At 30.7% G+C, this 12,650-nt stretch overlaps 1 protein-coding gene across 3 annotated transcripts; it reads left to right on the top strand.

Moving 5' to 3' along the window:
- Nucleotides 1-4,951: 4,951 nt before the first annotated feature.
- On the top strand, nt 4,952-9,174 carry LOC21409789 (binding partner of ACD11 1). Of its 3 annotated transcripts, none has more exons than XM_024173824.1 (5): nt 4,952-5,070; nt 6,498-6,658; nt 7,721-7,796; nt 8,084-8,197; nt 8,525-9,174. In XM_024173824.1, the coding sequence occupies exons 2-5, from the start codon at nt 6,543-6,545 to the stop codon at nt 8,972-8,974; spliced, it is 756 nt and encodes a 251-aa protein (XP_024029592.1). In that variant the 5' UTR covers nt 4,952-5,070; nt 6,498-6,542; the 3' UTR covers nt 8,975-9,174. The 3 variants fall into 3 exon arrangements, with proteins under 3 accessions (XP_024029592.1, XP_010108967.1, XP_024029593.1); XM_010110665.2 differs by having other exon boundaries at nt 4,957-5,070; nt 8,528-9,174; XM_024173825.1 differs by lacking the exon at nt 4,952-5,070 and having other exon boundaries at nt 6,198-6,658.
- The last annotated feature ends 3,476 nt before the right edge of the window (nt 9,175-12,650 follow it).

Below are 12,650 nucleotides of genomic sequence, written 5' to 3'. Positions count from 1 at the left end.
AAAAAAAAAAAAAAAAAAAAGGAAAGTACTTGAAATTGAAATTAATTATCATAAAAATTCAACATATATAAAAACTGGTATTCTACCCAAAAAAAAAAAAAACGCACACACAAACAAACATAAAATATTGGTGACCGAGAACTAATTAAATAAATGTGACACGATAAAACATGCTTGTTTTAGTACTAGCTTCCATTACAACCAAACTTTAACTGTTTAAATTCCAAGTAACACTCCATAATCAAGCTCGCGTCAACATGCTTATAACAAAGAATCAGCCTCAAGATAATATGTAATTTTCAACGGTGTAGTCATTGCAAGTACGTTCTAGTTAATCGACTACATTAATCTTCCACATACCCAATTACGTGAATTAATTTCCACTCTTAGCATTATTATAATAACTCAATTAGTCCTCAACAAGCCAATTGCAATCCTCCTTAGGGCGATATATACATATATATATATACATATATATATATATACATATATATATATATATGTGTGTGCAGTACTATATTGACCTTCTTACATACTTTCTTCCTTATGTATGATTGAAATGTGACGGATCATCGATCATTCACATACAAGAGAGAGAAAAGGTCCATCGAGAAACTACCCTTTGGTCAGCTCTAAAGTTCCATTATCTGCTTTTTTTTTTTTTTATGTACTTCAATTATCTGCATATTTTATAAACTAATACTTGAATTATAACATTTATATATACCAAATTTTCAATTCCAACATAGAAGGCAAAGAGATAGATTATTTATTTTATAACACTACATAATTGCATACCTTACACGTTAAAAAAAATGTCTCCGACAAATCAAGAAATGAAAATTAATTATGAAGGCAAGAGAGTAAATATTGGCAACTTTGTCGGTTTTTTCTCAATAATATGTAAATCAAAGAACCTCAATTCAAATACGGAATATGCTTAGTATAATACATTTTTTTCATAAAGCATCCACACTATTATTATCTATGTTTTGGCCTTTATAAGTTTACTCCATTTAGTGGCGGAGCCTGCTTCTGATTTCAGTGGAGCCATACATTATTGTTTTTTTAGATAAGGGAATAATATATGTACGTCAAAGTTTTAAAAAAATCATAAAACATATTATATATAGGTGATGATGAGTTTTCATGCTTCTAAATTACTGCATAATAGTTTTATTTTTAGTATAATTAAATTTTTTTTTCTAATCCAAAAATGAAGCCCTTAACTCAGGATCTATTAGAAGATATGCATCAGTTGATTTTTGTTTTAGATTATGTTGCTTTATTAATTTTTCACTAAGAAATGCAGCCTCTAATTTTCTTTGGAAATAATTCAACATTGCTACAATCAAGGAAAACTTTTGATAATTATTTAAACAAATTACGTACAAAGTTACAGTCATTTAACAATTCACAAATCTTACTACAAAATTATAATAAGGAAAAATTTAATTTATTGGGGATAGATTATAAATCCAACAAAAACAAAACCCATAGCCACTCAAAACTTTTTTTTTTTGGTTTCATTTATATGTATTTTATAAGACTATAATTGTACAAATAGTTAATAGATGCAATCAGAAAATCATTATAAAAAAAATTTGCCAAATAAATCGGAAAGAATGAGAGAGACAAATTATGATCAACGAAGTTTCATTAAGAATCCAACTACGCCAAAAAAACAATTATATGAAGTTTGGTATTTACAAATTTCGAGGAATCTGATGCAATATTTATGAACGCACTACACTTGATGACCAATGAGGTTATATAGATGGATAAAAACTACAGTTTAATGGGAGCTTATGGATAATTTGAGTGTGGGCAACAACCGAAAAATCATAAAATTTATAAAAGGAAATTATTATTATTATTATTAATATTATTAATATTATTACTATTATTATTATTATTATTATTATTATTATTATTATTATTTCAACCCCACTCAGCCCCATGCAGCTCCGCCGCAGCCCATTATCTAGCTCTAAGCCAGCATTTTCACTGATTTCTACAAAGCATTATTAATTGTGCATATAAGAAAAAGATAAGCGAAATAAAAGAAAAAATCTTTTGAATAAACAAATTAATACAATTTGCATGCCCTTTAGTATTGATCACTTTTTTTTTTTTTTTGAAATGTTGTTTACTCATTTTCAAACGGAGGAGAAAACAATTGATAGGATTCAAACAAAAATAAAAATGTATGAATGTAACTACAAATCTGCCGATGCATCTGTTAGCTGAGTGCTTCAAATTAGTTTTAAAAAAGTTACAATTTTGTATTTTTGAGTAAGTTATCATTTTTTTATTTTTTGAGTCAGGGTTATTTAATGATTTATTAAGAGTCTATAAATAAGTATTTTGTGTATGGTTTATGTGTGTTAAATAGTATGCTCAGAGAAAAATATAGAAAAAGAGTGCAGAAAAGAGATAGACAAAGGGTGTAAGGGATTTTGGGTAGAAAGAAAAACTGAGAAAGTTTGTTGAGAATGTGATTTTGAAACTGCTAGTGAATTTTTTCTCACTCTCACGTGGACGCAAGAAAATTTTCCGAACCAAGAAATCTTTGTCTTGTCTATTTTTCTTTTATTTTTGTTTTAGTTTATTTTTCTACTGCATGAGTGTAGCGGTGTATTTTTTTCAGTACCAGAGCTGTGGTGAATGTTAAAAAGAAAAGGGTCAAGATGGTGTCTGGGATAATTAAAGTTTGAGCAGATTGAGCGGTTTAATGGAAAAAGTAATTTTAGCATCTGGCAGAGTACGCAGGAATTAATGAAAGCGCTGTAAAGAAAAAAGCTAAAAAATATGAAAGATGAAGATTGAGAAGAATTGAAAATGAGAGTGGTAAGCTTTATACGTTTAAGTTTGACTTTGAATTGAAATATAGTGTTATGAATGAAACATCTCTTTTTGAGTTATGGAAGAAATTAAAAAAAAAATTTATATGTCGAATCTCTAACAAATAGATTATATATGAAGAAGCAATTGTATGAGTTAGAAGATGAATGAGGAAAATGATGTTAGAGATTATATAAATAATTTTAATAAGTGCATAACTCAATTATTAAGTGTATGAGTTAAAATTGATGAGGAAGATAAGCAAAAATTTTATTAGCATCTCTACTCAAATTATATGAGACTTTGATGAATATACTTTTAGTTGAAAAGATGACGTTAACTGTAGATAATGTGTCAACTGCAAACATGAGAAAACTTAGTAGTACGTCTCATACTGAACAAATTTTAATAGTAAAGTTAGATTTAAATTAATAAGGATATGTAGGAATAAATCACGAGAAAGATATTATAAAAAGAAAGATATTTGTATCTAATAGAAGTAGGAGTAAGATAAAGGGGCATATACATAGACACATACATGTACATATACATATATTATTTTTTTACATAAATTAATTTGTATTGTTTAGCATTTTATATTTCTTAGAGTCTCACGTGAAATTTTAATTTTTTTATTACAATTATTCTTTATTTTTTTTAGACACTACCATCATCATCATATTGCCGTAATTCCAAACCATCAATATTCCTGTCGTTTTACACAATTTCATCGAGTCTCGTAGCATTTTTCTATGGTTTTGGCTTTTAGTTTTTTTTTTCCCTTGAATTATACGGTGTAGGAGATTTATAACTCTATACTACTATATACTTGCAGTCACTTTTATCCTTTGCCTAAAAGGTGTGACGTTTTCTTGTATTAGTTGTTTTTTTTTAAAAAAAAAAACTCGAATTTTAAATTTAAATTAGTGAAATAAATGAATTTTAAGGTCCGTTTAGTTTGTTGATTTGAATTTTTAATTCAAATTGATATGTGACTTTATGTGAGAGTTTTTTACTGTAGTAAAAAAATTAAATGTCACTATTTCTGAAAATTTTTTACTATAGTAAAACTCAAATTCTAAACTTAAATCGGTGAAATAAACGAGATTTTAGTATTTTTAAGGAATATTAGGTCTCGTTCATTTCACCGATTCGAGTTTAGAATTTAAATTTTATTACAATAAAAAACTCTCAAACACAGTCACATTTAATTTTTTTATTATAATAAAAAACTCTCATATAAAATTATATCTCAATTTAAATTAAAAATTTAAATTAATAAATTAAAAGAGCTTTAGTACTTTTTTTTGACACGTGAATGTGTCGTGGATCTTACATTTGGGTTTAACCAGACTTGAAGAAAACGCCACCATCTTGCCGACCATTTTGATCTTCGTTCGTTCGCTTTTCAATGATTTAAATCCCACAATTGATTCTCGGCCAATCAGATTCCTCGAAATCATCGTGGCGTCAGCAGGATAACGCCACGTCGCCACATAGGTGTCTGTATTTAACGCGCTACTCAGAATGACTGTAATGTTTGTTACAATTGAACTGTAACCAGACTTGACTGTAATGCTTTTCAATGATACAATTGAACTAATCCACTAATGTTTGTTTGACGATAATTCGAGAGTTGGTTAACAAAATTTCGTTTATTTTAACTTTGTTCGCTGATTCGAGTTTAGAATTCAAGTTAAGATGTGATTATATGTGAGAACTTTTTACTGTAGTAAAAAAATTAGATGTGATTATTTGTGAGAATTTTTTACTGTAACAAAACTCGAATTCTAAACTCGAATCAGCGAAACGACCGAGGTTAATTAATTTTATTTTTTTATTATAATAAAAAATTTAAATAAATGTTTAGTTCATAAATTAAAATTATGATATTAGAATTATTTTTAATTTAAGTATATTTTTATAAAAACAATATTATAATTTAAATTATAATATAAATCTCTTTATTATACGTCTCTTTAAATAAAATTACGTCTAATTTCAAATTAAAATTTTGATCTACGGACTAAATGAGACCTAACTAACTCCGTTTTGTAACCCCCGCACATCCGCACGTGCAAATTTAGTTGCCTTGCCGACATTACTCTCTCTCTCTCTCTCTCTCTCTCTCTCTCTCTCTCTCTCTCTCTCTCTCTTTCACTCTCCGTGCTTCAACTTCAATTCAATCGCTCCAGCCTCCAAGCTTTGACGATCAAGAGCCAACAGGTATATATGCAAGTTAATTAAATTAAATTAGTAGATTTCTGTGCTTAAGGGGAATAAACTTATTGGGCTTTCTCAGATAAGCTAAATCAGCTTGGATGGTGTTGATTATGAGTTATTCTGACTTAATTAATACTAGTTTAATTAAGAAAGCTTTAATAATACTACTTTGTTCATCTGAATTCGGCTATAGCTTATCTACTTTTTTTCTTTTTTTTTTTTTGGTTTGTTTGTATTGATATGTTCTTTTTTAATTTATTATCATCTGATCGCGTAATTATTCCAGTATTATGTTATAATTAAACTAGACAAATTAACCCACTTTACACCGTGGTTATCGATAGGCATATTGTTGCCAAGTTCAAATTGTTTTCAGAGACCCCCCTTTTGGGCAACTTTTTAGCTTTAGATTCGCATTGCAGAGCCCACAGTAAAAAGAAAAAGGATTGCCCAAGTCAAAGGCTGTTAAGTTTTAACACTGAACAAACCCAAGAATTTATTTGGCCTTTTTTTCCTCCCCACTTTACACCGTGGTTATCGATAGGCATATTGTTGCCAAGTTCAAATTGTTTTCAGAGACCCCCCTTTTGGGCAACTTTTTAGCTTTAGATTCGCATTGCAGAGCCCACAGTAAAAAGAAAAAGGATTGCCCAAGTCAAAGGCTGTTAAGTTTTAACACTGAACAAACCCAAGAATTTATTTGGCCTTTTTTTCCTCTTTTTTTTTTTTTTGGTTACTGATTTCCCTGACTTAATTCATGGCAATCCTAACTCTTTTAGCTTATTTATTTATTTATTTATTTGTTTTTTTAACCTTTCCCGCGAACTCCATATATAATATGCTTAAGTTTTATAAGAACCTTTTTTTAAATATGCTTATGATTATGATACAACTCAAACTTGGCTCTTAAGCAAGCTAGCGTTTGAGATCAGGCATTAGATTTTTAAATGCTTCCAAAGCTTTAACCTTGTTTCGTTTCCTTATAACATTTGCAATGATATTTGTATAACGTTTTTGTTTCTTCTGTTCAAACATTTATAAAATACTAAAAAAAAAAAAGTACTATAATCCCTGAGAGAATTTCTATGCATAATCTATTGGAGTTTTAGAAATTCAAGAATATTCTTTCTAGTGGTTGGAGGATATAATACAAAGTTACACTAGATGTTATTTTGGGCAGTTTAGTAATGTATGGACCACAAAAGGGTTATTGGAAATAAGGTTGATCACAAAAATATAGGAAGCTGTCCCAATGTGATAATGCCTTCTATCTATTTCTGACATTTCTCTTATCTCTTTTGTTTCTTCTCCCAAAAAAAAAAAAGAAAAAAAAAAGGGCCAATATCTTCTTCATTCTAGAAAAAAGAAACTGCATTTACTTCCTATGGAATGTTAAGGAAACATTTAATCATATTTTCTGCTTTTCACAGGTTCTTTCAATCCCCTCCTTTACGGCATTTTGAGAGTTGAAAGAAATGTACTCTGGTGGTTATACTGCAGAGGTCACTTGCTTATCTCCCAATGCAACTGAGAAGGATATTTATGATTTTTTCACTCATTGTGGTGCTGTTGAGAACGTTGAAATCATCAGGTATAGTTTCACTTTTTGTCACGCTTCTCATCTGAGTCTGCATTATGATTGAAGTTTTGTCATTGATTCTCCACTATTGACTTTTTGCTTATTTCTATATCCGCATGAACTTTTGGCACCTGTACGGCCGTTTGGCATGAATTTTTCTTTTGCTTTTAGTCAGTAGAAGAAAAGAATTAAAAATTGTGAAAATTCAGTAAGTCTTTGTAACCACATTTGTAAAAGTCAAGATGATTTCTAAATTTTCTAATATTGTAGCTTTGATCGGAACCTCTTCTAACGGATCATTGAAACACTTTCAGAAGCAGTTTTTGGACTTAGGAATTCGAAAGCAACTTTCAGGGAGCGATGCATTATTTTTCTTAGTCTCTACACCTTCATAATCTAGGATTGTATCTTTAAAGAATTTAAGACAATCCGTACAGCTTCTTGTATAGTGGGAGTATTTGATTTGATGTGAATAAAAATATGTGGTTGTTTTAGCTGTGGATTGTCCCTTCAACAACTCTGCTTTTTGTATGCATAATGTCCCCACTCATATCCAGACAGGTTCAATCATGGTAATGAGTTTCTATTCCCCAATAAAAAAGAAAGTTAAAAGGGGAAAAAAACATAATGCCTTGTCAACTTGCTCTGAGACAATAACAACTGTTTTATATTCATGTACTTGAATCGTAAAAAGTCAGTTAGTTATTGAACCGAGAAGACAGGAATGCGATTTTTGATGAAATACCGTCATCTAAGCTCTAAATCTAAGATTTTGAGAAGTTTCGCAATCATTAATATGGCCTTTGACACAAAAGAAGCATCATTAAATGTCTTTAAAGAGAGTCTTATGTAATTGTCCATAATTGGTGGGAACACTTCAAGCATAATTGCATATATTCCTTGAATTATATTTTTTTCTTTTACTTTTTCTTGGTTTAATTTTCTGTTTGAGATTTTGCACTCAGTCATGTCGGTTGTTAAATGTCACATCATGGCTGCAAATCATCGAAATCTACAATGTTAACATCCTTGAGTTTCTTCATCTCTGATTATTGATATACTTGCTTTTAACAGGTCTGGTGAATATGCCTGTACTGCATATGTGACATTCAGAGATGCTTATGCTTTTGAAACCGCTGTGTTGCTCACCGTAAGTTGTTTCTTGGCAGGGAATTGTGCTCTCCTTATTAACGAATTTGGTTTTGAAGTGATTGAATTCCATTTCATTTACAACTATCACGTGGTTCCTTTGTTTTGTAAGCGTATTTCAAGGATTTGTTTGAGAATGTGCTTTGATATAACTTGAGATTTCATCTGGTCTCAAGCTGCCTACATGAACTCAAATGTAACTGTTATAGATCATGGATTAACTCTAGTTTATTGACTTCTGAAGTATCAGCTCATTTCCTTTTTCTTCACTGGTTTCGGGTTTTTTAGGGAGCTACAATTGTCGACCAACACGTCCACATATCACCCTGGGGCTCATATATGGCTGAATATGACCCTTGGAGCAGCTCTTCTTGGAATCCTGATGACAATTTTAGCTCAACGGTATGCATCGAATCTTAATCTGGTATTAGTCAAGCTGTTTCATAGTTCATCACCGATACAATCGTCTTGCATGAGATTCCTCGTCTTATTTTGAAATTCTTATAGATTCCTAATCAGTTTCAGTGAATGGCCAAGAAGTTTGTATTTATACACAGAAAAGAGAAATAAAAGGGGATAAATTTTCCGTTTCTAGACTAACACGAACTCAAAATTGGACTTTAGCATGTCTTGATATATTGCTATATTCATTTGCCTAATATGAAAATTAGCATTACTAATGATTTGAATTTAAAGCCTTACTACTTAATCCTAGTATACTGTTTTTAGCAGGTTTACCATACAGATCAATTTGTCTCTTCCCCTGGTGAGGCAGTGACAGTAGTCAAAACTATGCTAGCCAAAGGTTATGTTTTAGGCAAAGACGCGTTAATCAAGGCTAAGGCTTTGGACGAGTCACACCGAGTTTCAGCCACCGCAGCAGCCAAGTTTACAGAGCTTAGCGACAGGCTTGGCCTCACGGACACAATCTATTCAAGCATGGAAACTGTTAAATCTGTGGACGAGAGATTCCATGTCTCAGATATCACCAGGTCAGCTGCTTTTGTTACCGGGACAGCCGCTGTGACAGCAGCATCCGTCACGGGAAGAGCTGCCATGGCAGCTGGTAGTGCTGTGGCCAACAGCAGCTACTTTGCCAAGGGAGCACTTTGGGTTTCGGACATGCTAAATCGCGCAGCCAAGGCTGCGTCTGAACTCGGTGGTCATGATGGTAAATAAGTTGCGATATGAAACCATGTTGTGTAATCTTTTGTCCCATTTTCACAATTGTACAAATAAATCGTCTTTTGTTTGTGCAGTACAGACAAGCTTAGTCTCTTATAAACACATAATTTGCTGCGGTTTTGGAACATACCCTTCTATAGCCTCTTTCGATGGACTCTGTCAATACATAATAAAACACATTTGTTTTTGGTTTTTTTTTTTTTTTTTACTCTATAAAACGTACCCCTTCCTTCTACTGAGTCAATGTTGACTTTGTTTCAACTTTCTAGAATCCAAATGGTTTGTTCAATTGTTGTACATGTTAAAACTGCTTGACAAGTAGAATCATATTTGTCATCTGTTCACATTCTAACCAACCTTAATGTCACCGTTGTTGCATTGAAGGCCTATTTTAAGACCATTCTGCAAAATGACCCATTCAAGCTGACTCTATTAGTCAAATTGTTATGAACTCATACGACAAATAGTACAAGGCCATGGAAGTTTTGACTTTATCTTCACAATCCAAGTCTAGAACGTTATACAAATCATGCAAAATCACTAATATTTCAACATTAACTTCTTCCATTTCTATTTAAAAGAACAAAGAAAAATCCATGCACTGAAAAATACATATATTTTGAAGAATAAATCCGACCGGCAAATCCCATTAATGAGGGTCCTTAAAACAATTCAACCACTAATCCATGCGCTGATGACGCGTAACTCTATTTATTTATTTTTATTTGTTTCCGTGCCTTACATTTATGAGATCTGATAACAAGAACCGTGCATTACTCATGTTTCTTTCTTAAAGATCTCTCACCTTTTTGGGTTTTCCCAAATTCAATGATTTTAAATGCAAAGTAGCAGAAGAAAGAATCCAACTCATTGTAGCTTTAGATGCTGAAATCAATCTATGTCCTCCTAATCATGGAAATAATAGAGACCCCAACTCATTGTTTTAGACTCAATTTGCTAATTATCTTTTTATATTTGTCAAAAGTGAAAATTGCTTTTATAAAAGAAATATGTGATATTGTATGAAAATTGTATATTATATGAATGTTTGGAAATGTCATATATGAATATGCCGATCATCTTAATTCCCCGGATTTAAAGCTTACAACAATTTTTATCGTCTCACAACACCTTCACTTTGATGTGGCAACAGATAATGTTATTAAAAAAAAAAAAAAGTGACAATGTCAATTCCACCACAAACTAATAAGGACCATTGTCTGCTGCATTAATTGTACCGATTTTTAGACAACAAGAAAGAACCAATTGTTCATTACCCCTTTGTTTTACCTTCTCATTTGTTTATGAGAACGTCATTATTGGCCTCTTATTGTGAACCAACCCATACACAAATCGATGAGATTTGATTTGATTTGATTTGATAGTAAAGTGTCATTTAGCCTATTGTGATTTTATGGGGTCTTAACTTCTTAAGGCCCATATAAATTGACCTGGTGCCCCAACAAGATCTGAAATGGGGAAAGTTTTGAGGATATTTGGTAGAGGGATTCGTTCCCTGATTTAAATTATGATTAATGATTTGTTACAGTATTTTTTCTCACAAAAAATTTATGTAAATCAAAATTAGTTTAAATCACATAGTTTGAATCCTCTAACCAGGTGAAGGAATCTTTGGCACTCATTCGTTTGTATTAGTTTTACGGATTTAAATTTTTAATTTGAGTTAAAAATATAACATTATTTGAGAATTTTTAATTATAAGAAAAAAAATTAGATGTGATATTTTTTAAAAACTTTTTAAGTATAAAAATTTAAAATTAAAAACTCAGAACAATAAAATAAAGGAGGCCTTACTGGTACACCATTTTTGTTAATGGCACTTTTGTTCATTAATAAATTCTATGCAATCCAAAAATGGTTTTATTATGTTCTATAAAGTATTATACACAACTTTGAACAGCGCCGTTTCTGCATTGGTCTTTGGCAATAGCTTCCCAAGTTTTTGTGAACTCAGAGCCACAAAAAGAAAAGCCCGTGAATAAATTGGTCAAATTCAGCACTACCGCAGTATATAAATATATATATATATATTGTTTTTAAAAATGCTTCAGGTTGTTCGGTTACGCTTTACTTTTTTAATTTCTTCAACTTATTTTATTTTTTATTTTCTAATGCGGCGTTATGGCGTCACATTAAGTGGTGAGTTTTTTTATTTGGAGAATTAGAATTCTTGGAATTGAAAAATGGCAAATGATTATAATTGGTTTGCCGTCCTTTTTGAGTGGTTAGGAATATTATAATTTTTTTTAATGTGTTTATATATATATATATAAATATAAGTTGTTCAATATCTTTCTAATGCTACCATAATGTTTTATAGCCATTGTTTTTACTAGGTCGATTCCAAACAAGTAGATTGACCATGTCACATTCTTCTCGGTCGGCGACTCCCTATAAAATTCTTTACCTACTTCACTTTCCATTTATGCATTTGCCAGATTGGCCGTCCTTAAATCTTATAATAATACCAAAGATTTTTACAAAGTCTAGAATAGACTAATTCTAGATATATGTGCAATGAAGAAACAAAGATTAATTTCAAAGAAAACATCATTACCACCAATGATTTGAGCCAATAGAATAATTTATCATGCTTAATTACAGTTTGAAATCCAAGTAGTGATCCCTCATAGAGCTAGAGGGTTCTTACTCTTACCATATTACTAATACGCTAAGATAGGTTAGAGAGGCAAACATTTAGGGCTTGTTCGCCTGCACTTAAATTTAAAAAAAAAATTGAACTCAAGTTATAATTTTATTCAAGTTCGTGTTCTTTTATAAAATTTGAGTTTTAACTTGAGTTTTAACTTGAATTTTAACTTGAGTTTGGGGTTAAAATCTGAGTTTAAAAATTTTTCCTTTTAACTCAAGTTCATAAACTCAAACTCAAGTTAATGAACAGTCTTTTTTCTATTCTTAAAAACGTTATAACTTTTTCGTTTTAATTCTAATTGAGATGATTTTTTTTATGCGTTCACAACGAAGAGACGAATAAAACCCCACATATATACTCTATTAAAATTTTCCATTATCGTTGATTTTTTATTAAAACACTATCTAAATACAAACTCAAGTTTTAATCCACTCAAACACAAACTCAAAAAGATTATCATCTCAAATCATAACTCAAATGTACATAACCAAACACAAACTCAAGTTACAACTTCAACTCAAATTATAACTCAAATTCAACTCAAAATTTACACTTAAATCACCATAACTCAAAAATACAACTAAACAAACTCTTAATTTACTTGCAATAAATGCCAAGGGAGAGGTAACTGAACAAGCCCTTAATTTACTTGCAATAAATTCCAAGGGAGAGGTTGATAGATACAGGTCACACAACAAGCTTCTTATAAACAAAAAAAATGTCACACAACAATTGAGATTTCGACTATTTTATGGTTGAGTATGACTGTAAGTATTGCGCGTTTCTATCAAATCATGCCCTTTTTTTTAAAGTAAATTTAACGAATTTTGGATAAAAATTTAATAATTCCATATGACATAGTACTAGTGCAATATTCTTTTTTTTTTTATCGTACCAAGTAATAGAAAATATTCCCTTTTGCCTGTATAAAGTTTTTTTTGCTCTGAGTTTTAAGTGTAAAGTTAGCTCAAAGCATCAAACTTTTTGATCCTGATA

This window comes from Morus notabilis, unplaced genomic scaffold (genome assembly GCF_000414095.1).
Source record: "Morus notabilis unplaced genomic scaffold, ASM41409v2 Scaffold518, whole genome shotgun sequence".
NCBI classification, from domain to species: Eukaryota; Viridiplantae; Streptophyta; class Magnoliopsida; order Rosales; family Moraceae; genus Morus; species Morus notabilis.
This window is presented reverse-complemented; position numbering and strand designations above follow the sequence as displayed.